The 26391-nt window shown below is 43.0% G+C and overlaps 1 protein-coding gene across 1 annotated transcript; it reads left to right on the top strand.

Annotated features, from left to right (window-relative positions):
* Positions 1 to 115: 115 nt before the first annotated feature.
* Positions 116 to 25219, top strand: LOC104348992 (UDP-N-acetylglucosamine transferase subunit ALG13-like). Its single transcript, XM_086469886.1, has 23 exons — positions 116 to 256; positions 675 to 758; positions 1733 to 1783; positions 2580 to 2626; positions 3564 to 3636; positions 5070 to 5151; positions 5510 to 5690; positions 6592 to 6667; positions 7371 to 7479; positions 8695 to 8759; positions 9677 to 9777; positions 10536 to 10663; positions 11298 to 11535; positions 12033 to 12230; positions 14195 to 14313; positions 14761 to 14796; positions 14927 to 14982; positions 15577 to 15639; positions 15998 to 16166; positions 17456 to 17578; positions 22731 to 22771; positions 23616 to 23799; positions 24954 to 25219. Exons 1-23 carry the CDS (start codon positions 116 to 118, stop codon positions 25217 to 25219), a joined length of 2631 nt encoding a protein of 876 aa, XP_086326012.1.
* The last annotated feature ends 1172 nt before the right edge of the window (positions 25220 to 26391 follow it).

A 26391-nucleotide genomic window follows, 5' to 3' on the forward strand; every position in this document is an offset into this window, starting at 1 on the left:
ATTAGCAGCAGCCGCGCGCCCGGCTGCCACGCGCCGCGCAGCGGAGCGCAGCGCCCCGCGCGGAGCCCCCGTCTCCCGCCTTCGCCGCCTCAGCCCGACCCGCCGCCCGGGGAAGATGCAGAAGGGCTGGAAGAAGTACTTCGGGCAGAAGTCCTTCAGCGAGGTGGCCATGGACGAGTACCTGGGCAGCTTGGGGCTGTACCGCAAGATGACGGCCAAGGACGCCTCCTGCCTTTTCCGAGCCGTCTCGGAGCAGGTGGGTGGCGGGGCGGCGCTGGGAACGGGCTGGGGGGGGGGGGAGATGGGGCGCCTCAGGCCCTCGCTGGGGCTGGCACGGCGGAGCGGAGTCCGCTCCGCGCCCGCGGGGAGGGAGTGCTCGTGGAGACCCCTCCTGGGTGCCCAAGGTGAGGTGTCGCGGGCGGGGGTGTGTGAGGGGACGGGTGGCATCAGCCCCCCTGGGCTCTCGGGCAGCCAGGCAGGGCTCCTGGGTCACTTGGACTTTCCTCAGCTTCTTCCCTCAAGTGCCTGTGGCCCTCTGCAGTGTCTCCTCTCCCTGTTTTGTGGTGGTGGTAGTCTTTCTAAACTGTTAGTCTATGTAAAATAAGCCTAATGTGAAGCATGAATTAAACTCTGCAACTTTTTCCTTCATTCTTTCATAACCTTTATTTTTTCAGCTGTTTTCATCTCAAATTCATCACGTGGAAGTTAGGAGAGCTTGTGTCTTGTTCATGAGGCAACACCAGCATAACTTTGAATCTGTAAGTAACTTGTGCGTGAGGCAGTTTTGCACACATAGTTAGGAAGTAATGTGGGAGGGGGTTTAGCCTTTAACCTCCCCACATAAATATATGCACTGAAAACATGCCGTGTTTGATCCATAGAGGAGAAGAGAAATGGCAGTGTGATTGCTTGCTTATCTTATTTGAGTTGCAATCTCACAAATTCTATTTGTATTTCTGAAGTTCCTGAAATCAAGCAAGTTACTAATACCCAAGTAACCAGTACGGTGACAGTTAATTGTGTAGTATATTCTCTGTGGAGCAACCATTGCAGAATTTAGTAGGTAGGAAATATGTAGGATTTTGCAGTAATAAATGAACATCAAAAGATGGTGGGAGACTCCAAAGTGTGTTTAATTGTTGCACAAAGTAATGGACTTTGGGTGGGGTTTTTTTTTGTTTGGGGTTGGGTTTTTTTTTGGTTTTGGTTGGTTGGCTTCTCATGTGGTGGTTTGTGTGTGTGTGAGGTTTCATGTGGTGGTTTGTGTGGTGTTACGGTGTTTTTTTGTGGGTTTTTGGTTTGGGGTCTTTTTTTGGTATGTGTTTTGTGTGTCCGTCTGTCGTCATTGTGTCTGTCCGTCTGTCCCGTGTGTGTCCCTCCCCCCCACAAGTAGCAGTTAAGTGCTTCATCTAATCGAGGAGGGAGATGAGTCACTGAGTGTTACTCAGACTCATGCTCCTAATTTTTTTAGGGTCTCTTGATATTTCCACATTGTTACCCCAGATCATTCCCGTGCTCTAAGGCAGGGAACAGCTGAAGTCATACCCGTCACACTACGGCCCTTCAGAACCCTGAGTTATGACTAGTCCCAAATTTGGAGTATATGCCCCTGGCCTCTGCCCTGCCCCTTCCCATTAAATACCTAATAAGGTCTGGTGTAGTTTTTAGGTTTAATTCTTCTTTCCAATTGGCTAAGGTTTTATATTTGTTTTCTTCTTTGTTTTGTTGAAAGTACGTGGAAGGATCATTTGAGAAATACCTTGAACGACTAGGAGATCCAAAGGTAAGACTGATGTAATACTTGTCAAGAGATTAAAATTTGAGAAGACTACAACAGGAAAGTAATTAGGTGATGGTTTGGGTTGTTTGGTTTTTTGGTTGGGTTTTGTTTTTTTTTAGATAGACCCAAATCCTGAGGTCTCATTTGCCTAGGGAATACTGTGGGTTTGTACTGAACATTCACAGGTATAAACAATACCAGTTTTAGGGGGGGATTTGTGCTGGTGCAGAGGAGCAATCTATGCAGACAGGACAGCAAAGCTGAGGCCTCTCGTGGGCCTTATTCATAAGTGCAGTTCTTCTCTAAGAAGGCAGAGAAGCAAGTATGTGAGGTGTACCTCACACCAAATGTTTATCAGGCTTTGCAATCCCTTGTTTCTTCCTTTACCCTCAGGTTCAAATACTAGAGCTCAAACTTTTATTTCTTTAGACTGTTAACCAGTAGGTATGGTGAATGCAGCAGTCTGAAACATAACAGTGCTTTTAATATAAAAAAAAAAACATAACAGTGCTTTTAATATAAAAAAAAAAGTATCTTGAGTGCTGTGTTTAAGAGTTCCTGCCAGAAATAGTGCCATCTTACTCAGCTTCGTAATCATGATTGTCCCATGTTGCAGACCTTCCCCCCACCCCCCCCCCCGCCCCTGAAATCCTTATCTCTCAATTCTCAATGCATTGATTCTTTGTTTTAACAAACTGATGAGTTTGGTTACGTATTTTAATACTACAGAGAGCTAGAATAGAGTTCTCAGTGTTGAAGACGGCTCTGCTATCTCATGTAATCTCATAATCTTGCATAGGAAAGTGCTGGCCAGCTGGAAATGAGTGCATTATCAGTGATGTACAAGTAAGTATCAGAACTTCTTCAAATTCGCTTTGTTTTGTACTTGGTGGTGTTTGGGTTCTGGCCCTGCATTTGTTTGTCACTAAGATACTAATGTGTGGAAGGTGGTGAGAAGTGCTACCCTAACAAAGTTACTTTAACGTGTAAATAGGTGCCATCACAGCCCCTGTTCTCACAGTGTGGATTAAGGGGAGGGTCAGTTTCCAGCAATGTTTATTTGTTATCTTTTTGCTGATGTTAAACTCTGAAGTCAAGTGTTTCCTTCTAGTGGCTGAAGAATGGAAAACGGGGAAAAAACAAGGAGCTGTGTGTAGTGGAAATGCTGTGTGGTAGTTATAAGCATGACTAAAGCTCATGTAGGTGTTCTGGAAAGCTCCAGTAGTGAGGAGTACTTGCCCTACTTGGTGCGTAAACCCTGATATTTATTTCAAAGGTAACACAAACCTGTGCAGGTGCTGCTGTCTTGCTCAAATGCTGCTATCCTGTAACAAGCAGTCTGGCTCTCCAGTGGTAGAAGGAAGAACCCTCCCTTTGCAGGCTCGTCCTGTCTCTGGTACTCAAGGAACAAGCTGAAGTTTTGCAAGTCACTAGTTCCTGTACTGAGGCTCTAATCCTTTTGCAGGGTGACTGAATCACTTAGGCTTAATTGTCTCTGAGCGCCCTGCCGTAAGCATAAGTACTTGACCTAATCTGTGACTAAACATAATGGTCTTTCCCAGATAAATTTTTTTTTTTCCCCTGCTAAGATGTGTGGGTTTTGCTCATCTAACTATTTCTGTATGGTAGCATTCAGGAAAAGTATTCTACTTGATTTTTCTATAAACCAACAGTGGATTCTCTAAACAGCTCCCTGTAAACTTGTTCATAACATGGTTCTACTACAAGTATGCTCTACTACAAGTGTGCTTTTTCAAGTCTTGTTTTTCCTCCGCTTACCTAGGCGAGACTTTATTCTGTACCGGTACCCTGGAAAGCCAGCCACTTACGCTACAGACAATGGCTTTGAAGACAAGGTAAGGAGAAGTGAGGCAGTTTCCTACCCCTACCCCTGAATCCCAGTTACCTCCAGTCCTGCTTTAGTTGTTAAAACTTGTCACTGGAATTGAGTTGTTGTAACTACAGTGCTTTTGTGTACCTGAACAGAACCCCAAAGCTGACTTTGATAATACATTAACAAAGCTAACAAACTGATACGTTTCTATGACACTCCAGTTGATCCCAGTTAAGAATGGGAGCTAACAGAATGGCTTATCTACACAAGGGTTACTACTGGGGGCAAAAAGAAGGAACATAAAGGAGAAGTACTCAGTATTGCCTCCCATCTGACCCCTCTTGTTTTTTCTGCAGTCATGTAGATGTGCCTTTGCAATTATATGGCTAGCTCAGGCATGATGCCAGAGAAGTTGCTGCGGTATGGATTTTGGTATGAGCTGTTAAATTTGTCAGAGTGCCTAGGCTGCTCTGAAATCTGTGCTGCTGCAGCTGGTGTTCTCTGTTGGTTAGTATCACAGTCTGCTTACATGCGCTTCTTTCTTTTTCTGTGTAGTTTCCTGAGTAGCTTAATGTAATTCCAAAATGAACTAACATTAAAAATCGAGCAGTGTGGTCTAAATGTGTGTTTGTCCTCGAAGGCTTTACCACCAGAGCTCTCATTAAGTGTTGGCAGCTGTCTGTCATTAGACTGCATGTACAGGCAGCAGCAGCGCTTCCTGGTGTTGCTAATTCTCACCATGAGATGGAAGCTTGTGTTGGCAGAAGATGCAGTGAGCACTGAATTAAGAGCCCTGGCATCCCAGCTCTTGCTGGTTCACTGGAGAGCATCCGTGCTGGCAGCGTGCTGACAGCTGCCCAAGGGCTCCTGCCAGTTGCAGTTGGCTGCGGCCACAGGCCGAGATGGGGTTTGATGGTCTATGTTACTTGGTGTAGCAGTGCGTGTGCTGGAGAAGGCATGCATCTGTTCAAAAGGCAGCAGAACGCTGCTTATTAAAAGCAAGGCTTTGTGGAGGACTAGAGGAGTAGATGCTCTTCTAGTCCCTCAAGTAGGGAAGGGTGAAATGTGCCTGTGATACTTGGGCAGTGTATCTCGGGGGTACTGCATTTAATGCCTTGTATTTATTTTACCTCTTGAGCAATTGGTTTCAGAGGTAAGCTGGAAACAAACTCTTAGTTTGTTGTTCTCAAGTTCAATACAGCATGATGTACAAATTGATCGTTTTTCTTTGTGTAATACACAAACTTACGTAGAGACTTCACCTAGGATTCAGTTTTAAGCTGATTCTACAGCGCTTTTGTATTTGTTTGAGAGTATTGTTTTCTTGATGAGTTGGTGTTGACTGTAGAATGAAAGAATAATGTAGTCTTGAGCTAGGATATCAAATAGGAGGAGGTAAGTTTTACATTATTCCAGCCTTAAAGCCTTTCTTTTTTTTTTTCCTTATTTTCCTAGATTTTACTGTGTTGTTCCGGCAATGGCCATTATGACTCTGTGTATACAAAACAATTCCAGGAAAATGCTTCTGTTTGCCAGGGTAAACTTAAAATAATTTTTCTATGGAAGGGAATTACGTGTTTTCATATGTTTATAGGCAGAATTTGTTTTGGTTTTCAGGGTGGGGAGGAGAGAGATGGAAGCTCACTTAATGTATATTAACATATACATACAGTCATTATTCTATCTGTTAAGTGGGGTATTGGACAAATGACTTCCAGAGGTCCCTTCTTCCCACCTGAATTATTCTATGATCCTTTCTTTAATTGAATGTAATATAACTAGTGCCTTGTAACAGTAGATAATATCTGAAGATATGCTTACCTTGAAAATTGCTGTAGTTCTTATGGATCTGATACTATCTTACTTTGGTTTGAGCTTTGTGTTGATTTGTTCAGCTGTATTATATGAGATCCTGTACAAAGATGTGTTTGGCATGGATGAGGAAGAATTAAGGTCTGCAGTTGAGGTGTTTCGAAGTGGATCCAAGAAGAACAGAAACAGTGTCTCTGTAGGAAGTGAGGATGCAAACTTTGATTGTCTTCATGAAAAAGTATCCAGAAATCCATCAGAAAAGAGGTAGTACTTTGGGAAGGGGATGGGGTAAAAGGGAAGAAAAAAAAATTTTTTTAAAACCTTGCAAAGGCAACTATTCCAAGTTTCTTTGTTCCTGGGGTATTAACTCTTTTTTGTATCTCATGACACAAATGCAAAGCTGAAGTATATTGAGAAAGAGAGTGTGCTTTCCTTGGAGCTGGGAAATGTTGTGTAATTGAACATCCTCTGCTGCTGGCTGGGTTAGAGTTGCCTATTACTCTGTAAAATGACAGCTTATTTGTAAATAAATTTGTTCCTTATGTCATCAAATTATTTTTTTTTTTTAGGGAGAGCCTTACTACTCTTTTAAGCCTCTGTAGCTCTGCAGAGGCAATAGAGTATTGAGAAAATGAGCTCTGCTTTATTTTCTTGTTTGTCATGTTTTAATGGACTTATACCCCAAACAGATAATTAAATGATGGCATTAAAGTCTGTTGGATCACTAGGGATGAGGGGGATGGACAGAATGTACCTACAGAAACCCTCATATCCTGTGGTGTTCAAGTTGCTGGAAGGGCTTGAGGGATTCCTCTGACTGTTACTGAATGCTTGCAGGTGGCATTGGTTTGATAGGACTTGGAATGGGGTGTCTTGTACTTGACAGTGCAAGAGTTTCATCAGTCAGTGGGATCAGCTTCCTTCTTTCCTAATGCAAGCAGTTGCCCTCCTTAGGGGTGGGTGTTGGAATAAGTAAAACTCATCTTCTTGAAACTAGGAAGAGGGTTGTCTTGTATTGTATCACAGCCATGGTAGTGTTTAAGGCAAAATGTACCACTTGATGGCACCATGGTGCTTTTTCAGATTGTATGAACAGTTGGTTGATTTTAATCCTGGCTAGAAATTACACGTTGCATCTTTTGTAATCTTATTTTCAATTACTTAGAGTGGACGACTGGGAAGGCAATGATACTGACAATCCACAGGAACATAAGTTCAAACCAGGCATTGAAGAAGAAAAGGTTTGTCAGTTAGGGAAGAATTCCTTATGGTGGGTTTGTTGTTGTTGTGTGATATTACCCTTCTTAGGGCTAAACCTTCTTTTCTAGTTTTTCAAAATGACTTTTTGGAAAGTGGGTGGCTTATTTCTTCCATCTGCTTGTCTTTTGGTTTTGCCCTTGAGTTTCTATTAAATTGGATAAGGCGTTTTCCTTTTCAAGATTCTCTTGTTCTTCTCTAGCTAATATTTTTTTTTTCCCCCCCAAAGATGAAGCTTAGCAGATGTTCCCTGGTCTGTTGTTTCTTCTTCCTAGAAATGGTTTAAATCAGTTAAGTTTTGTTTTGAACACAGTGTAAATCAGTTTGGAACAGATTTAGAAATTCCTTAAAAACCTGGGTTTTGGTATAATAACCAAAGTTCCCAGCAGCTCTTGAAGCCGTGGCTTCGTTATTCTGGCTAGCTTCCTTCCATTCTTTTAGAGTAAAGAACATGCCAAATATAACTCTTGAGCCCGTTTCTAACCTTTCCAAAGTCTGTTTGCTTGGCTTTTGAATGTTAAATGTGTTTTCTTGAGCTTTGGTTTTTAGGCAAATATAGTGGAAGTGAAAATTTTGGAAGGTAGTGTGTGTACATCTTAAAGTGGTCCACAGATGCTGGCAGGATAGAGACTATGCTGAACACATTAAATGCACTTGCTAATGCTCTGTTTCAACTCTTGTTTTTAGCCTCCAGAAAATCCATCAAAGATGCCTGTTCCTTATAAAGTGTTAAAGGCACTGGACCCTGAGATCTATCGAAATGTGGAGTTTGATGTTTGGTTGGACAGCAGAAAAGGTATCTTCAAAAAAGGAAACACAAACAAGTCTATTTGTACAAGGGTCAGTGTTAAATTGATTAATCTGAGGCCTGTCACCTGTTTCTTCATAGCTGAAGTGTGAAGGAGGCTGGTTAACCCAGCAGATGCTTGTAGGTCGTACATTTTCTTGCCAGTAGCTGGTTTCTTGGCTTCACTTCAAAGTACAAAATACACTGCTGCTGGTGCTGTATAATGGTAAGGTTGCTAAAAATCTGAGCTCTGCTGTTTGTTGACTGTAGCGCAGGAAATGCAAGAACTCAAAGCAGAGTACAGAACTGTGTTACCATTCTGTCGTATTGGAAGTCATTCAAATTTGGGAGGTTTTTGTTGCAGCACGTGTGCAAGGACTTTGGCTTTTTAAAGCATGATTTTGGCTTCAGAGTTGTATAATAACAAAGATCTCAAATCTAGCATTGAGATCTGTCTAATGAGATGAGTTTTCTCTTGCTTCCCATCTCTCCTGGGCTCGAACCTTCTGGAGAGATTTCACGGTCCTGTGGTTTGGGATAGGTTGCTGCTCTTTGGTGTACACTGTGGCTGATCTGTAAAGCAAGAAGTTACCAAGAAAGCTAAGTTTTGAAGTAGTGTTTGATGTCTGACCCAAAGTGCTTTGCCTGCTGAAGAACTTCAGCATTTTACAACTGCATAAGCAATAATGAGGGTCATTAAAATTCTTGGAACGGAGTATAGTAACTAGTTATCTATGTAGAGTACTGATGTGCAGAGAATCCAGACAACGAATGGAGAGAAACCTACTGAAATGTAGCAGCCAGGAGACTCTAGGCATGTTAGTTTTTCCTGGATAACATCAGGTGTTGCAAAGTGCCACCAGTGTTCTGGCAAGACAAGACATGTCCAACATTCTTAATACCAGGATAGGTATTAAACGCAGGATTAACTCAGTATCATCACAAAAGATGTTGTAGTATTGACGTGGTAGTGCTACTTACTGCATTATCTGGATGTTATTGATCTCCTGTAACTTAGCCTGGTTATGGTCTGTTACAATAACATCTACAGTTAACTTTTCACCGTTACTGTGGGGAATGTTTAGATATGCATAGGAAGTATTTAACTTGTTTGGCCTATAATTTGTAGTTGGATGCTGGCATGAAGTACTTGTAGGATTCATGAAGAACAAACAGTAGTTTAAAGGTTTTCTCCTTTTTATTTATTTATTCATTTATTTTTAGAGCTTCAAAAAATTGACTACATGGTGTTTGCTGGGAGACAGTACTATTTAGGAGACAAGTGCCAGGTTAGTACTCAAAGGAGACTCAGTTATGATAAACTACTAAAACTGCTTTGAATGGAATATGATAAGCCATAAAAACATTTGACTTTATAGAATTTCCCAAAGCTTTTCTCATTCTCTTCCTTGTAGCTATTAATCTGACTTTCTTTTTGATGTTATTTCTTTCTAAAATCTACCTTTAAACTTTGGGTAGTGTGAAGGAAAAGCTGCTTGGAAATCCGTTGCGAACCTGATACATATTCTGTGAGTGTGGAAGTTCCAGAGTAAGAGGTCAAAGTGCACAGGGTGTGCATTTGAGGTAGTTGTCTGTTAGACTTTCGCTGGGGGTCAGCAACGAGTCTGGACAGTTGTCTGCTTCTCAACAGTAATGTAGCAAATATTTTTTATAAAATAGAAAGGGAAGTGCTGAAAAGGGAGGAATAGCATGATCTGGCCAGGAGATGCTGAAAGGAAGGTCAGCTTTCTTTGTATTTCAGTGTTGTATGTAGCGACAGCTTGGGTTTTTTTCCACGTTTGAGGTAGTGTGGATGATTCACTCAGTGACTTGTTTCAAGCTCAGCAGAGCTTTCCTTTCCAATTCCATTTTATCTTCTGTTCTCCTCAAGTTCTTAAATAGCAGTCTTTCTTGGTACTTACCTGCTTGGCACAGTGCATAAAAAAAAACAGTTAGAAAGCTGGTATCATCTTACCTCTCAGTCACTCACAGGACTGATTTTTATTATTTTTTTCCCCCCTTCCTCCCTGAAGTTAGTACAGTATTCTATTTTGCCTGCTAATTTGAAGAATTATTTGAGGCTCCTGAGTCAACTTAGTAACATAGGATCAGCTAGGAGCAGCCTTTGCTCTTAATGGTTTGTAGGCAATATTCTGAATCTCCCGATACATCGGCATTTTTAGAGCTTCCCTTGTTCTTTCTCCAGGTACGGCTGGAGCCTGGAGGTAAGTATTACAATGCTCATATCCAGGAAGTCGGACAGGATGGCAACACGTTGACTGTATTCGTGGAGGAGCTGGCGGAAAAGTAAGCAGTCTGGTGACGACTTGGTGTTTGAACTCTTTGTGGTTTAGTTTGTATGTTTGCAGGTGGTTAAAATAGGATTGTTAAGATACTTGGAAAAGAGAACCTAGGCTTTTAAATACAAAGTGAGGCTTTGCTTCCTTTTTGTCTATCACTCTTCAAATAGGATGTTGCAAGAATTTTTTTCTCTTGGATTTCTAATGACCAAAATCATCATTGTAATGCTTTCTGTGAAATCTCTCTGCTCTTTCTTCTCTGGAATGCGAAAGTGAGCTCTGCAGTTTGGGCTTAATTCACAGATAGCAAATTACCCTCTGCTGTTGGTTTCTCTGGAGTTTTTATGTTGTACCCAAACTAAATAATTGGCACTTCTGGTGAGTCTAATCACTTTCTCCACCTTCCTGTTCAAAGCATTCACCTTTCTTCAAACCTAGAGTTCACCTTGATGACATACTGCAAAAATTCTGTGGTGTCAAATGCTTTCAGGTGTACCTCTGAAGGCATACAAATGCAGGGAAGAACTTGACCCAGGAAGTCAGTAGTGTTGAGACTCAATCCTAGCTTGCCTTCTTTAATAAACAACTAACAATAATGCGTGCTTGGTGTCAGAAACAGGTTATTATTTTTATTTCCACAAGCTCCCTACACTCTTACATTTGTGTGGTTTTTTTCTGGTTTTAGTGTTACTTCAGCTTATGTTGTTGTGCGGTTATGCACATTGTATCCTTGTGGCACTGCTGACATCAGTGTTCTTCCTGTAGGCACACAGTTCCTTTGGCAAACTTAAAACCGGTGACACAAGTGGCACCTGTCCTTGCTTGGAATATGGTTCCCAGTCGGAAAGGAGGAGCCTATCAGAAAATAACAGGTGGATACTTCTCAGGAATAGGTTTGTACAAGGTTTCCTTCCCTTGGGGGGAGGGGGAAGTGGAGGAGACACTCATGACAGCTTTAACAGTAGCAGTCTTTAATTCAGCCTGTGAGACAAAACTTGGTCACTGCAGGAGTTTGATGTAAAGTGACCCTTCGGACAGAGAGATGAATTTGCCTTTGCAAAAGAGCAAATATTTTGAAAATACATAGCAAAGTTGGTATTACTCAAAATTACCAAGAAGACATTTGGCACTTCGGAACCATGTACAAAGACTGGGTCTGTGAACCAGAAAGCTTGTCTGATTTGACCTTGGCAGAGATGCATTTAATTCAGAGAATTATTTGTTTTCATAAGTAAATGCAGCCTTCGTAAAGAGATTTTAACAGAGTACTGGTTTGGCCAGCTGAAATTGGGAATGTATTCACATGTGAGATGCTTGTGTTCTGCTCATAATTTAGAACACCCACTTGAGCCTTCAAAATAAGGCTATGAAGTTTGCACGCTTGAAATGCATTTTTCCGGGATAGGCCGTTGGCTCTTTCTTTTCCATATGTCCAAATATTGACTATTACGAAGTGATGGAACATAGCCCTGGAGTCAGCTGTTTAAGGTGTAAATTTCTCTTTTCTGTCCTCAACCAAAACTGCAGAAATAGATGTGAAAACACGGAAGAGAATGCTTAAGAAAGTTCGTGGAAAGGAAGTCTTTATGACTGTGGCGTATAGCAGAGGTCAGCCAGTTCTTCCACCTCGGCTACAGCACGGTATTCCTTCGGGGCGCTCTCCTCCAGTTCACTGCTCACAGGGTGGTGGAAATATGGCATCTTATGAACACTATCATCCTCAGAATCCTCCTCAGAGACATAACCGTGGATTTGGGATGCCAAGGTATGAAGCCTTGAAAAGCTGTCTTGAGGTCACCACTTGTTTTGTATTCATTCTTGCTGCAGACTAGTTGGGAGAGATTTGTGCTATTTAATAGGTAAAACTACAAATGAGTTCCATCTGAGAGGCACTTCCTGGTAATTGCACCTTTTACCCTTTAAACTTAGGGGATCTGCCCGATATATAAACAGGCACAACATGCTTGGCCCTCAAATAGCATTCTACCCCAGTCCAGGAAAGAGATGCTATCAGAGCTATGACAATTTCTCCTGCAGGTCCTGGTAAGTGAATATATAAACCTCTTTACAAAACATTGCTCTAAAAGAGTTGGGGAGGATGGTGGGATGTGGAGGGCTGAGCTGAGCTGACTGTTAGTAGCACAGTGTGAAACAATGGGTTTATTGTCCCTCTCCAAAAAGAATAGCGTTAAAATGGAGCAACAAAACCAAGGTGAAATGCCAAACAGTGGTGGTTCTTAACCTCCCTTCTTGTTTTTAAAGCTCATACAGCCGTAGCCGCCGTCAGATGCAGAGTGTGAATAAGGAATGTCAGTATGGGTTCGTACCAGGGAGTGGAGAGGAGCCTCAAGGACCAGAAGAAACTATAACCTTCTACGAAATTGAAGGAGAGGATGACAGTGCTTTCCCTGCTTTACCAGTAAGTTATGAACAAGGGGGATGTTCAAACCCCTCAGAGAGGTGCGGTGGGGAAGCTGTACAAATGTGCAGCACTTCTTCACCTAAATATACAGCAGCATCTTTTCTTTTTTTTTATTCTTGGAATAAACTTCAGCAGTGAATGTGTTTTGGAGAAGGGAAGGCTGAAATTAGGCTAGATCCTGTAAAATCTGCTTAAAATCTCAGTTTTTTTTTCTAAATGTTCCCCTTCTTTCTCCCTCCCCTCACCAGTAGCACTTGTTTTCTCTTTAGTGTATTTTCATAAAAGTAGGGTTGTGTTTCTCCTTTCTATTGCAGTTTGAAAACAAAGCAACATCCTTCCTGCTGTGGGTGTCTGCTTAGCTCTAAATATTGTGGGAGAGAGCTTTTCACTTGTTTGCCACACTGTAATTTATCGTTTGTGTAGCTAGCTTCAGAAACTGTATAGTGATAGCCTGGATTGTTCCTGTGAATAGATGGTTGTGATGTTTCGGGCCAGCGTGATGTTCCTGAAACAGTTTCTTCTGCTGCAGAAACAGAAGGAAATTCCAAATCTAGACTTCTCTTAAAACAGTCTTTGTCAGGTTGTAGATAAAGTGGCACAGTGTATTTTTAAGCTTTAAAATAAATGTTTTTCTTCTATTTGTAGTCTAAGCCTAGTACAAAGCAGGATGTGCTACAAAAGAATCAATTGGTATTTAGGTATCTGAATAGGAAAGCAGATCATCTTTTATAGAAATCTGGTGGGTTTGGATTTCTTTTTACTGTGTTGTAGTGAACTAGACAAATGTTAGACTTGTATTTGAATGAGAGAGGGGGAATCTGCTCAGGGCTGTTTCAACAGCCACCATGTTTAAAATTGGTCCTCACGTGCTAGATCTGTAATCTTTGCTCCGTTTTTTCATCCGAGAGCGTCAAAGAATAAGGGCAGATTATCCTGCAATTTTTTTTCCCAACGTGCAATCTATATAGCTTACTGGCTTTTCCTCCCCATTGCTAGACTGTATACCTGCAGCTCCTGATGAATGGTTTTTCATGTTCATTCAGTGACTTTGTTATTGTTAATGCCAAAGCCTTTTCTCTGTCTCTTCCTTGTCTTGTTTAGTAAAGGAATATAACATTTCCTGGGGAAAGATGCATCTCGCAGAAAACTCTGCCATCCTACTAGAGGCCTGGTGGGAGAATCTTCTGACTTACCACCTCTGCTTCAACCTTGGAAATCTTACAAGCCTCTCTGAGCACTTTATCGATCTCATAGTCACCATGTCTTCTGAGGAGAATTTTGAGTGTCACCTTAGCCATCACAAAAGAGTGAATCAACTTCTTTTACTCGAGCATCTCAACCCTGTATTCCTGCTTCAGACAACTCTGTTTTAATTGTGGTGCAGCTAAGGACAGACTTCAGAGCAAAGACAAAGGGCATGTGAAGTGTTAAAGGAGTCCTGTGGGAAACCTTGATGGGTGTCGCTTTCTGAAAGAGTCAGGCTTGCATGTGTGGGTCAAGTTAGTGCAGACAGTGGCATCTGTGCCAGCAGCCACGCCCGGGTTTCACTAATTGTGACTTGGAGAACGTTTTTCCGTGATAATTAGAGATTTTTGGATGAACCGATCTGCTGTTGGTGTGGTGAGAATGCTCCAGGATAAGGAATGCAGGAGTGTATGTCGGGGTAGCGGTCTTGGCTTTTGTCTGGGGTCTGCTCCGTCCTTTCCAGCTTTGTCTGAGCTTGAGATAAAGCTGGAGAAGTTCTGTGAGGGAGCAACTTGACTGTATGGCATAGGACAGTGCTAGGCAGAACGGAAGGTAAAGGGAAGAAATGGGTCTGCAAGTGTGTTGCTGCAATCAAGGTCCGTGGGAAGAGACACGCAAAGGGTAGTTCTAGTAAGTTTTGGTTGCAGCAAGCTTGGTCTGCCAGTCTTTCTCCTGTGCCTGTGTGTTTAGATCGTGGAAAGGCTTTAAATGACTTCTAAACACACACTTCTGACTTTGCCTTTTAGAACCAGGGCAGCCCTGCTCCCATTGTCCAAGGTCCAGCAGGATTTTGGGTAACAAGGAGAGGCCCAAACTCTGTTCCACCTAACAAGCAGACCCTGAATTCCTCAGAGGAGGAAGAAACAAGTGAAAATGGTGAGTTCTTAAAGGATTAGTGGACAAAAAGACAGGTTTAGATGATCTTCAGTGTGCTTTTGATTGTCAAAATCTGTTCCATACATCTTTTAAATGCCTGTTGTGAGCTTTGAATATGTGTGTGAGTACATTATGTTTCTTCATTCTCTGATAAAATGTGTCACTTCTGTTTAAAATTGCCTCGCCATCACCCTTCTAACTGCACAGGTCTGTAGCAAGCCAAGTTGCTGCTTAAAAATGCATGGTGTAAATGTGGTAATGGCAACCCTGACACTTGGTGGAATAACAAAGTGAGTGTATCCTGAGTGCTCCTCTACCTCTTCTGCACTAAACAAGCTGATACTGAAAGCAGCTCATTAATGGATGCACTGAAATGTAGTTATGGAGCTCCCCCTGTCCCGCCCCACCCCACCCCTGATTCAAAGCTTCATATTCTCTCCCTTGTAGGGAAATTTCATGAAGAATTTATCTATGCACCTCCAGGTAAGTAAAACTAGTCTTTACTGACAGAACACTTGGTGGATGTAACGCACTCATTGTGACATTTTTATAAGTTTCTGAAGGATTAGATTTAATGCTGCTTTCTTCAATCAATTTTGCCTATGCCCTCCAGATCCCGACTGCGAAACTGCAACAGTATTTAGTTCGGCAGAACCTACAGCAAACTTGGTAAGCCTTTGTCGCTGTCTGTTCAGATGAGGAATTTTTGAAGTTTGTGGCATTCTTTGTAGAAACTGTTCTTGGATGTAGGCTCAACGCAGTAGGTCAGAGACTTCTTTTATATATTTGCCGCCCTTTTCCTCCCTAAATGGTGGGGTTTTTGTCTGAGTCTGCACGTACAGTCTGAGTTGTACTAGATACGCTAATGATTTTCCACCTTCCCCTCTGCAAAGAGAAAGTGTATTTGAGTGCTGTTAATGTTTCTTCTTTTTTGGCTCCAGACAGCACTTGGTTTTATCGTACTGCCCTCCAGTTAGTCTTATTCCTCCACTGTGGCGCTGATGAGATGTCAGCTCTGATAAAACTGGCTTTGGAATATTTTTTTAATCTGAAACTAAATCCTTAGTCATCTACTGGTCTACAGTGCATGTGAAAGCCGGTCCTGTGCTTGTCGGAATAAAACTGCTTTTACTTGAGTTACAAAAGATTGTCTCTGTGTATATAGTCCATAAATAAATAAAAAAAATCCAGAGGTGTCGTGTTTATGCTTTGTGACTTCTTTGCCTCTTAAATGGACCATGCTTTGCTTTGGAATCCCTTCAGGAAGAAGTGCCAGTCTCTGTGTCACCTCAAGATGGAGTGGATTCCTACAGCTGTCCCCAGAAGGTAGTACTTAGTACTTTATTGTGGTAGCCCTGTGGGGAGGTGACCACTCTGCTTGGTTAGCGTCAGTTTGTGGGGTTCCTCTCCCTGCCCCTTACAGCATCTTGTAGCAAAGGATACAATTTTGTATAAACACAAGCAAAACAGAAGGGCAAGAAGTTGCCTTGCAGGTGTATGCAACTCTAAACTGGTATTTTTCAAGCCAGTTTTGAGAGAACTGGGATAGTTGGCTGCCTTTCCAGCTAGGACTTCCAAAATGTGTTTATGTAAAGTGAGAATTTCTGGACTCTGTGATGTTTCCATAGTCTTTGTCAAAGCCAGTTGCAGAGGCAATCTGCTGAATGCTCTCCCTCTTTTCCAGGTGTTGGTGAACTCTGCAGCAATCTCAGCCTCCACAGGTGTTTATGCTGCTCCAGCTACAGGCTTCTCAAATTCTGCTGCCTCCACTCCAGCCAGTGTCACAACAGCAGCTCCCCCACAAACAGCAGTTCAGCCAGTCATAATATCTCCTGTTTCTATAGGGAGGCCAGGTATAGTGTGCATACTATGGCTGTGGACTTGGATATCTTAAGTGTTTGCTTACATCTTCCCCTCCCATTTTCCTTCCTGCCTATCCAAGACAAACATTAAAAGACTTCAAAAAAAAAAAAAAAAAAAACAGCCAAACAATATCACTTGCTTTGGCTTAAAATGACTGAATAGTAGTTGTGACTTCACTGACTTCTTGCTTTCACATCTTGAAGGGGGCAGTTGCACCTGAATTTGCATGGGAATTGGAGGTCTCTGCTTTGGGTCCCCCCCTCACCACCTTTAGCCGTTAATGCCAAGTGTTTTGCTAGAAAGTTCTTTTCAGAAGGCAGAAGTTCATGGCAGCTCCTCTCTCCCCATTTCCTACAGTTAATTTTCCTCTTGATTTGAGATATTGGTCCTGAAGCTTTACTGTCCTTTCCAAGAGAGTCACTGGCTGTGGATGGTTCAGGATCCACACAAATGTCCGATTCATTTTTGTCGCCCTTACTTAGCTCCTGTGCTTCGTTATTGCCACGCCAGGAGATCACATTTGTGATTTGTCACGCGGTGCACTTACCCCCTGAAATGCTTTATCTTTGTCATTCTTGTGAAATGTCTGTTAAGAAAAAAATGGTTTTTCCCTTCTTATAGAGAGGACTTCTCGTGTCTTGTGTAGCTCTTCATTTAGTGTCCAAATAAAACCTCCACCTTCACTTCTGCTCAGTTCTGTCTCCCTTTTCTTCTCCATTTTTCTCCTTGGTTTGTTTTTCCGCCTCCCCCCTGCATGAGAGATTAGTCAGCACAGTTCTCTGTCTACTTGCTGATGCCATTACAAATAACCTGCTGGTGTGTTAGAGGTGTGGGGCACCTAATGAATATTTAACAGTATGTGTCCCAAAAAATTTTGGCCTGGCATGTCTTGAACCTTCCCGTATATTTGTGGGCTTATTGTTGCACTTCTGATGACCTAGTCTGTTCCCTGTTGGTCTAGGACAGACAGTTATGTCAGGAAAGTCTGGCCTGCCTTCTAGTAAGGAGAAATGATTGAAAAAGACATTTATTCTTAACTGGAATATGAAGCTTGCAGATAGATATATGGTGAGGGCTTGTGAGATTGGAACCTTCCCATCTGGTTTTAAAATTTCTTCTGGACTTCTTTTAAAGCGATGACTAAAGAGAACTGTTAAAGCTTGTGTTTAGGGGCACTGAGGTGACAAAGAAGTGCACGCTTAGTTGTGTAACTTAGCATCTTGCTCATGTGACTTGTCTTTGCAAATTTGACTTGACTTTTGTTTCCTTCTGATTGTAGCAGTTTCTTCAGTGCCATTCCCAATTTATTCAGCTCCTCTTCCTCCAGTCAGTGAGGTGGGAGAAGCTGGTGCCGCTCTTCCACCTTACTCTTGTGATCCCAGTGGCAGTGATCTGCCTCGAGGTAATGACAGTATTTTGTGCTTTTACTGCTGCTGCTCTTCAGCACACTTCTGACTTGTGTTCTCCATGGAAACTTAACAGAATACCTATAGTGAGAAGAAATGGCTCTTTGCAGCTCGCAGGGAGCGAGAAATAATGTTACGGATGCTTATGCTGAAAATGTTTTAATTCCCAGTTCTGAATAGCAAGTTTGTGTCTGACTCAAATATGTGATAACTGCAGCTTCAGACAGCATCCTAAAGAAATGAAAACCAAGGGAGGGTGCGTGGCCTATATCATACTGGTTCTTGGTGGAGTAATTGTTTTTCTGATAACTGATTATAAATACACAGATTTTTTTTTTTAAAGTCTTGCTGTTGCGCGGTTCAGTGGGATACAGTGTTGTTTTCCTGTAGGACTCCAAGGTGTCATTCAGTGGTAAAGTAAACCAGGGATAAAGTGTAGGGTCATCTTATCGTGTGCTGTCATCCCTTATGACAGTAAGCTGTTGGGCAACGAGGGCGCAAAGACCAACATGGTACCGACCAGCAGAGCAGCTTTCAGCTTTACCAGCTGAATGTGGGCTTCATTTTGAAAGTGGGGATCTTTAGTCAACTTGCTCTTAGAATTTAAGAATATCAGCGTGCTGTGCCAAGTGGCATCAGGCAGCCAAGCTTGGTTAAGCAGTGCAACAGGTGTATACAGATTTGACTCTTTTGTTATTAATTTACCCCCTGGTTCTGTCATGTTTATGGCTCACAAGGCATAAATGGAGCCTGTAATTCAGAGCTTTGTTTAATAACCCAAAGATCAAGCTGTCTGCTGTCCTTATCACAAACGAAGTGCCTCTCAGCTACAGAAATAACAGTACTGCTTGCTGTTATCCTCTGTAACTTGTTTTTCTCTAGATGGGGAATGCTGTGATGTCCAAACACGCCACTTTTGCGTCGCTGCACGCATCTCAAGAGGCAGATAAAACTATTCTGTGTCTTGTTTTAGGTGATAAGGATTGTTGGTTGTGTGTTGTTTTGGACAGATGTGGAAGATGCTCGTGTCCCCTTGCTCAGTCTTTCAACAGTGCCTTGGCTCAAGCTGCACTAAGGGTTAAAAACTTAGAGGGGCTGTAAAAGAAGACTTGATTATTCAGCTTGCTTGTCCTCTTGACAGCAAGATTCAGCTTGTCCTAATGTGTAGTGCTCGGAGTGGAGAGCGCTCTGGATACCAGTTGGAGTTCGGTTATGGCTACCTGTGTTGCCACTGCGTCACGTACAACAGCTTCAGTTGTTTCTGCCGCCTTTGGCAGGGAGCATGGGGGGAAGCTATTTTTGGCAGTAGTGAGGCCAGGCTCGGGGTAAGCTGTAGCCTGCTGTGAAGAGCAGCAGTGCAGAACTGGCTGTTCTGTGTTGTTCAAGTAGCGGGTTTAGCACTGCACGTTGGTTGAAGGACATGGGCTTTTTCAGTCTCCCCCCCTGTGCTGGGTATGTTGAAAGTCTGTGCATCGTAGCTGGCTTATTCTAACAGCCATCTATTGGTTCAGCAGATGACATGACTTTATCAGGCTTACTACCTTTAGTTCAAGTTCTTGAAGCTCCCATATTCTCTGTTGGTGTAGAGAGTAGCTTTTCATTCAGGGGTGAGGGGGGAAAAAACTGTCTTGAATATATGTAGGTCAGTGAAATTCAAGTGATCCTTTTTGCACTGTTTTGAAAAATATAGTTTTCACTGTAACTGTCTGACTTCTTCCTCCCACCTCCCCCCTGCCAAAAAAACCCTGTCATTGTAACTGACTATTTTGGGTGTATGATAGTTGTAGCTTCTGTTTCATCAGAATGTAAAGCCTTTGGCTTTTACTCCAAAACCTATTACTTGAAGATGGAGCATGAAATATTTTAGTAATGCACATTGCTTTCATGCTTGATTCTATCTGTTGTCCCTGTGTGGGGCTTTCCTCAATGTACTTTAGCGGGCTAGTTTCAGATGAGACAAAGAGCTGTTCTTGCTGTGGGCAGTTCAGGTAGCTACATCTGGTAGGTTGCAGAACAACTTTGGGCTGAAATGCTGTGGATTCTTTCAGTTGTGTTTATCACATAACACGCTTGTCTTATCAGAAGTTGATCTGGAAGAAGCACTATGGCATGGCTGCTCAGAGGCCTGCTGCTTTCACAGGTGCTGCTGTGGTGCTCTGCAGTGACTCTGCTCTGCTGCAGGTGCTCCGAATTCCTGGTGGTGTTAATCTTGAATATTCTCTTTTCCACTCTCCTGCTGCAGTAGTGTCACTGTAGGTGATAGTCTGCACACATCAGAGTTAATGGTTTTCAGCTTTAGTGGAATGCCCTTAACAGAGGCTTTCAGCACTCGGGAGAATTGGGTGTTAAGTGTACTGACAAGAATCTGGAGTGGATGTGGATTAATAACCTCTTCAGCTGCTGCCTGTAGCTCTTCAGATGAGTCACTCCACCTAGTATTGGCCATGTCCTTCTTGGCATAGACTGTAGACATTTTTTTTAAGGATTTCAAGGTTGGTAGCTAATAAAGAATTGCATGTAGCATTTATGTTGTCTCACTGCTTATGGTATATGTGCTTTAAGTTAAGACATCTAGAAGCTTTAGAGCAAAGTATGTTGGTGTACTTGACCTGGAGTTGTGTGCACTCTGCTGAAGATACTTGCAGGCCTGGTATTTGGATTGGGAGTGTGACGTCAACAAAGTCCTGGCCTTGGGAGGAAAAGCTGCTGCGTCCCTATCTATTACTTGGTCCATCTGCATTTGTTCTGATTTTCAGAGTCTCTTGAATCTTTTTTTTTGTTGTTGTTTAATGGAGCTTAGGGCTTGTGAAACATGCTTGTTAATGTCGTGACCTTAGGTGTCCTACCCTTGCCTGCTGCCTATTGTTTGATAAAAGACCGCTTGGCATTGCTGTGTTCGTGAGACCGCAGCAGTGTTCAGGATTGACCAGAGCTTCCCATCAGCACCGTAAAAATTTTCATTGTGATTTTTGTCCTGATGCATTATAAGATGAGATTTTTATCCATAGTCAACACAGCCTTTATGTCTCCATGTCAGGGTGGTTAACGTTTTTTGGCTTAGCTGTTGCTTCATAAGGTAGTCATGTTTTACTGAAGACTGACTTGATTTCTAGACATCTCAAAGAGCAATATAAACAAAAACCGGTCTCCTACTGTACTGGCTTCTGTTCCAGCATTCCACAGACGTCAGTATTTCCAGTATCAGTTTGTCACTTCAGTCTCCCAGCTCTTCCTTTGTACTGTTATCGCTGCTATGAAGCAGCTGTTTCATTCAGCTCTTATGCTTGTTTTGCATAGATTTGCATAAACAATTGAAGAACAAAATCAGATTAAAAAAAAAAACCACAACAACTTGTTCCAAACGTAGATGCAGTTTCAGCTAGATACCAAAAAGTTGGCATTTCTGTGCGCCTTTGTTATTTTTATTTAATATTTTACTGACTCTGGCCAAAGTCGCAGCCAAATCTCCAGCACTTTCAGGAGTAAGCTCCCAGCTGTTGGATGTAAGGAGTGTGCGCTTCCCAAAATAGCTGCATGGATTGTTGCCCTGATCAAATTCACTGAACAGTAAAAGAGCTGAGGATTTTCACCAGCAGCAGCAGAGGAACAAATCCTCGTGCACTTGGGACTGGGGTTTGCATGTCTGACGCCGTGCTTGCCCACAGCAAGCTGCAACACACGGTGCTGTAGAAGAGCAGGGCTGGGCGAGTGTGGGGGTGTGGTAGATGAGTGGACGGGGAAGCAACGTGGAGCCAAGGCCCTGGTCAGGGGAGAAGTGGGAAGGTGGTAAGAAGATGGGGTGTGTGGTAACTCTGGAGGTGTTGTGAAGTTGGAGCCTTTAGTGGCTGCTTCCTTTTTGAGGCGTCTCCCTGCTTTCCCTTTCAGCTCCCAGCAGTACTAAAGCAAAGTCTCTGTGTGTGCATGCACACGCAGACCTGCTGCCGTGGAATAGGTGATTTGCTCTTCCTGAGCCTTTAAATCTGTATTTGAATCTGAAAAATCAGCACTCTCTCATGCACAGTCCCAGCTGCATCATAGGGTTAAAACATGCGCTCTCTTTCCTTTCAGCGGTCAGCTGTAAAGGTTTAAAGCTGCTTCACTCTTTTTGTACAGTTGGAAACGTGTTTCCAAGCTCAGAGTTTTTGGAGAGTGGTTTCAAAGTTCCTCCACACATCTGTGATTGCTTCTCAGTGTACCATGTATTTGCCTGGGGGCAAATTATTCAGTACGTGCAAGACAGAAGTAAAAGACGACTTGTGAGAAAGCAGAGAACTGAGTACCCCTGTGAGGAAGGGAAAGGAAGGAACGTACTCCTTATTCCTCCCCCCATTTTCTGACTTGATAGAACAGTTGGGGGGACCTCCCAAACTAGGTCAGAAGGTCTTGGGATTGCTGCCTGTGTTGTCCTCATTGACGTGTGTCTCTGGTGCGTGCTCAGCAAAGCCCTGCAGATGGAGGTAGTGGCAGAGCCAGACTTAACGCTGGGCAGAAGCGGTGTGAAGCTGCCACCTCCGGAGCTGGCTGGCTGTCTTGCGTGCCCGCCCACTGTGGGCATTCGCTGTGTGTGTGCAGAGCGTGTGTGCAACGTGTGTACAACGGGGGTGAGTTGTCGCTGGTGTACGAGGAGGCTGCTCCCGCCTGGCCGCCTGCTTGCAAACCCTCCCTCATTTCTTCAGGGAGGGACTGCTTTTAGTGGTCAACTTAATTTAGGGGCTCATAATGAAATTCTTACTTGATAAAGTACTTCTTCCTGTAAAAACCCAGCCTTAATAGGAAGCCAGAATTGCTTAAGGCCTAGCTGCTTAGGCAGTGGAGACTTGTAAAAACACTGACAATTATCACTTGAGTAATCGAGATGAATAAACCAAAATTAAAATGAATGTAACTGTTGAAGTTAGGTCAGACAGCTGCTTTACTATTGCACAAATATCTGACTGGGTTAACTTGGAAAGACGGACTAGTTTTTACAACTGTTTATGTTCAAGATACGTTCTTTACCCTTGAAACTTTAAAGAAAAAGTAGTGCTAAAATACTCTTCCTCATTAAGTAAGAGTAACTTAAAATAAAATGCTCTTATTGTGTGTAACTTTCTTTTGCTTGTCGGTTTATACTTGTCTGCTCTTTAATGTCGTATCCTTTAATTTCAGATACAAAGGTCTTGCGGTATTATTTTAATCTGGGATTGCAAGTAAGTGCTTTGAAAACGAGGATGGTAAATTGCCTGTAAGAACTGCTGGTTTTCTTGACAAACATTGTACTCGCGTATTTGAGACTTCCAAGTGTGCTAAATGTGCATCCCGTGCACTTGGCTATTAATGCTACAGGCTTGCTTGGTGGAGATTAAAGTATAGCTCAGGAAGTGAAGTTCTACCTCAAAATGTGAAGCGCACTAATACGTATGTTTAGTTTTTATACTTTGGGTGGTGGTGGTGTTTTTTTTGATTTTGCAGGGAGTGGTGGATAAATATTGTTCTTTCTGTGAAGATAAGGGGAAGAACCTGAGCCATACTTCAGAAAATTGATGTACTTAGACAAGACATCAAAGATCACTTAGAGATGTGTGGTTCAAGTCCTCTAGGACTTGTACAGCTGTGCTCAGACTGGTAGCACCATTTCTCTGTGTTCTGGGAACTGTTGCTGTGCTGAAGAGTTGTCTCTGCACCAGCAGTTGTGGGCAGTGTCAGTGCTGCTGCTCAGGGAAGTTGAAGAAGGAATGTCAGCTGCTGCAACTGAAGAAATAGGAAAAGTCTCTTTGAATATGACAGTTGATAGGTGGGAATCTTCTTTCTTGGTAAAGATTTCTGACACAACAGCAGTGTGGAACTGAGCTGGCCGTTGCTGCAGGTATTGCAGTATCTTTCCCGATAGGCCGGATTGGGGTTTTTTGGTGTGTGTGGTATCTTAAGGGGCTAGGAAGGAAAAAAATTTACTTCTTCCTGACTTTAGATGTGAAACTAGTAGTGATTTGGAGGAGGGGTGGAGAGTATGTGGTTGTATGCATGACCTTGTATTTTTTTTTCCTTTTCTCAAAGTATTACCATCAGAACTACTGGCCTTCCATGGTGTATGTACAGCCAGTGCTGCCATCATCACCTGTGGAAGTTTATCCAGCATATGCTGAGCCAGCTCCTGTCCTAGATCAGTCAGTACCTCAGCTCTACACTGATGCTGGGCGAACTGAAGTCCACCAGGTTCCCTTGGAAGCACCTGCAAATGGTTAGTATTTGAGTATAAGACCATAGATGCAACTTATGAGAAGCGAGGGAATAAGTTTTCAGAGCAGGACTGCTCCACAGGAGCTGCTTGCCTGCAGCTTTGCTGTCCTGGAGGAAGTGGGAGGCTAGGAGGGTGCAGAGGAAGCCTTGTAAGGGGGTACAACAAGTTCTTCTGCCATCTGTGGTGCTGCTTAAAGTATGTCAGTCACTGGTACAGCCACCAATGTGTCACGGGCTTTCTAAAGCCACAAACAGAAGTAATCCTTTCTAGGCCTGTACTAGATACGCTAACTTTAATTTGGGAGAACTTTTGCTGAGACTGTGGAGAAATCTCTTTGCTTACTCATAAGCAAATAGTCATGGTATCGAAACAGAACGCCTGTATTTAAAGGAAAGGAGATAGTTGAGTTTTGGCAAGCGCTGAGCATTGGTACTTCAGCTCCATGGGGGTTCTTAAAAGGAAGGTGTTGCAAACCTTGGTTTTTAGGCTCAGCGTGCTGAGCTGTTATCTCTGGAGTAGCCCTGATGGCTGGCTGCATCTCTTACTGTGCGTAACATTCACAGCAAAACTTAGTTTCACCCAGCAGCTCTGTATCAAACTTGCGGGCACGCTTGGCGGTAAATAGGAGGATAGTGCTCCATGAGGAAAAAGATGACGAAAAGGTCAGATGCCTGGCTCATGAAAATCTGTGGAAGATGGCAAACTGACGGTGTTGGAAAGGAGTGCACCATGACAAGGCTGTTGCTCGGAGGCATCCAGGCTTACTGCTCTGCTAATGCTTCAGCCCGTTCAGCTAGGGTGGTTCTTTGGCACAGTTGAGTGTTGTACGGTCAGAAATCAAACAGGGAAAGAATATATTGGCTCTCTTACCTGAGTCCCTCTTGAAAAAGCTGCCACTCCAAAGCAGAATGCTGCTAAGCAGTTCTTGAACAGGGTTTAGTGAGAAGATGAGGCAGTTGTCCTCTAGTCTAACTTGGCACCCAAAATGCTTTTGACCCCTCTGTTAGGAGGGACAGACGTGGGCATAAAATGGTCAACTAAATTTTTCCCTTTTGGCCACCAAAACAATGCTGTGTTCGTCGTAATGAAAGCCTGCATAAAAGGGCCGTAGATGCGGTAAAATATGGTGTGTGTATTTTGTTCTGTTTTTTAAGGTAACTTTCAAAATGCAGAGCCTCCACCCCTGTCCTATGGGCCAGTATATTACCCAGTGGTGTCGGACCCCTTCGGCCAGCAGTCTCTTCCTGGGTTTGATTCTTTAGTACCTGCCTATCGCTATGTTAGTACCTGGCATCCAGTAAATCCACCCTACGGAAACTCTCCACAAATTGCTAATGCTGTAAGTGCCGGACCACTGCACCAAGTCAGCTATATTGCCTCACCTAACCCTGCACCTCATGACATGCCTCAAGGAATGTAAATCTGGGAGCTGTAAGCTCACTTCTTGCCCTTGGTTTTTCTTGTTTGTGAACTATTATGTTAATATTGTTTCCTGAATGTTATCCTGTCTTCGTGGGCTGGGTCAGTTGATTAAACTGTGTTCAAATTTCAGGTTTCTTTTTAGGTTTATGCTAGTGGTAGTTGACGAGATGTTGTTGTAGTCGATGACGTAGGAGAGCACAGGAAAATCATATACACACACTGTAGTGCAGGGAACACAAATCTTGAATTTAACTACCTAAAGCATGTGTAAAAACATGCTGTCACTGAAGGAGTTGTTGCATCATGTACCTCTGTGAGGGGTTGCACTGGACACTTAGACACTTGGTTCTTGTTTAAGCACTGAAATAGGCTGCCGTTACAGCTACAGATGAAAGTTGGGCACAGGATCATTAGAGGGTGAAAATGTTTGAAATAAGTTGGCTTTCTCAGGTTTCGCAAAACAAAACTGCTTTGCCACTAGTGGTCACGCATTTGTAATAGCCGCGTTTCTGCTGTCTGTTTTCATTGTGAGCAGGCTTCATGACTCTTGCAAGTGTAAGAACGCTGTTTTGATCTGTTGTATATTGCTGTATGTTTGTAAGATTTGTTTTGTGAAAGCTGTTGCACAAACGGTGGTAGTCTTGGTGTTTAATTTGCACTGACAGCACAAAATAAAAGCATTGAACACATGAAAATGAGTGGTCATTTATCACTGCCAGGTGACGTTCCTGACAATTAGTCATCCAACAGCCTGGACTGAAGAAATGTAGTTGCCTTGTGTGGGATAAGGCTGCTCTGGCCTTTTATGAGAAAGTAGCAAAAGCTTTCAGCATGAGAATGAAGTGCAGTGGAAAGTTCTAGCTGTGTTTTTGTTGATAAATTTAGGAAGAAAACATTGAATAGTCTGTGCACGTGCACTGCAATTATTTCAAACGACTGTCTGCACAGACTCTGTCCTTGATAGAGACTCACACTGTACGTGCAAAGCCAACAAAAGTGGGTGCGAGTTGGGCCCTGCCTGCAGCTGTGGGGGCATCGTGGCGGCGTAGCCCTGTCCTGGGGTAACAAACAAGGGCACGAGCAGGGGGTTATGGCGGCTCGGGGCCGGAGGCCCTGAAAACCGGCAAAGACACTTGACAAATCTTGACTTTCATGTGACTTCAGCATTTG

The sequence above is a fragment of the Leptosomus discolor genome, chromosome 9 (genome assembly GCF_034619465.1).
Source record: "Leptosomus discolor isolate bLepDis1 chromosome 9, bLepDis1.hap2, whole genome shotgun sequence".
In the NCBI taxonomy this organism is placed as follows: Eukaryota; Metazoa; Chordata; class Aves; order Leptosomiformes; family Leptosomidae; genus Leptosomus; species Leptosomus discolor.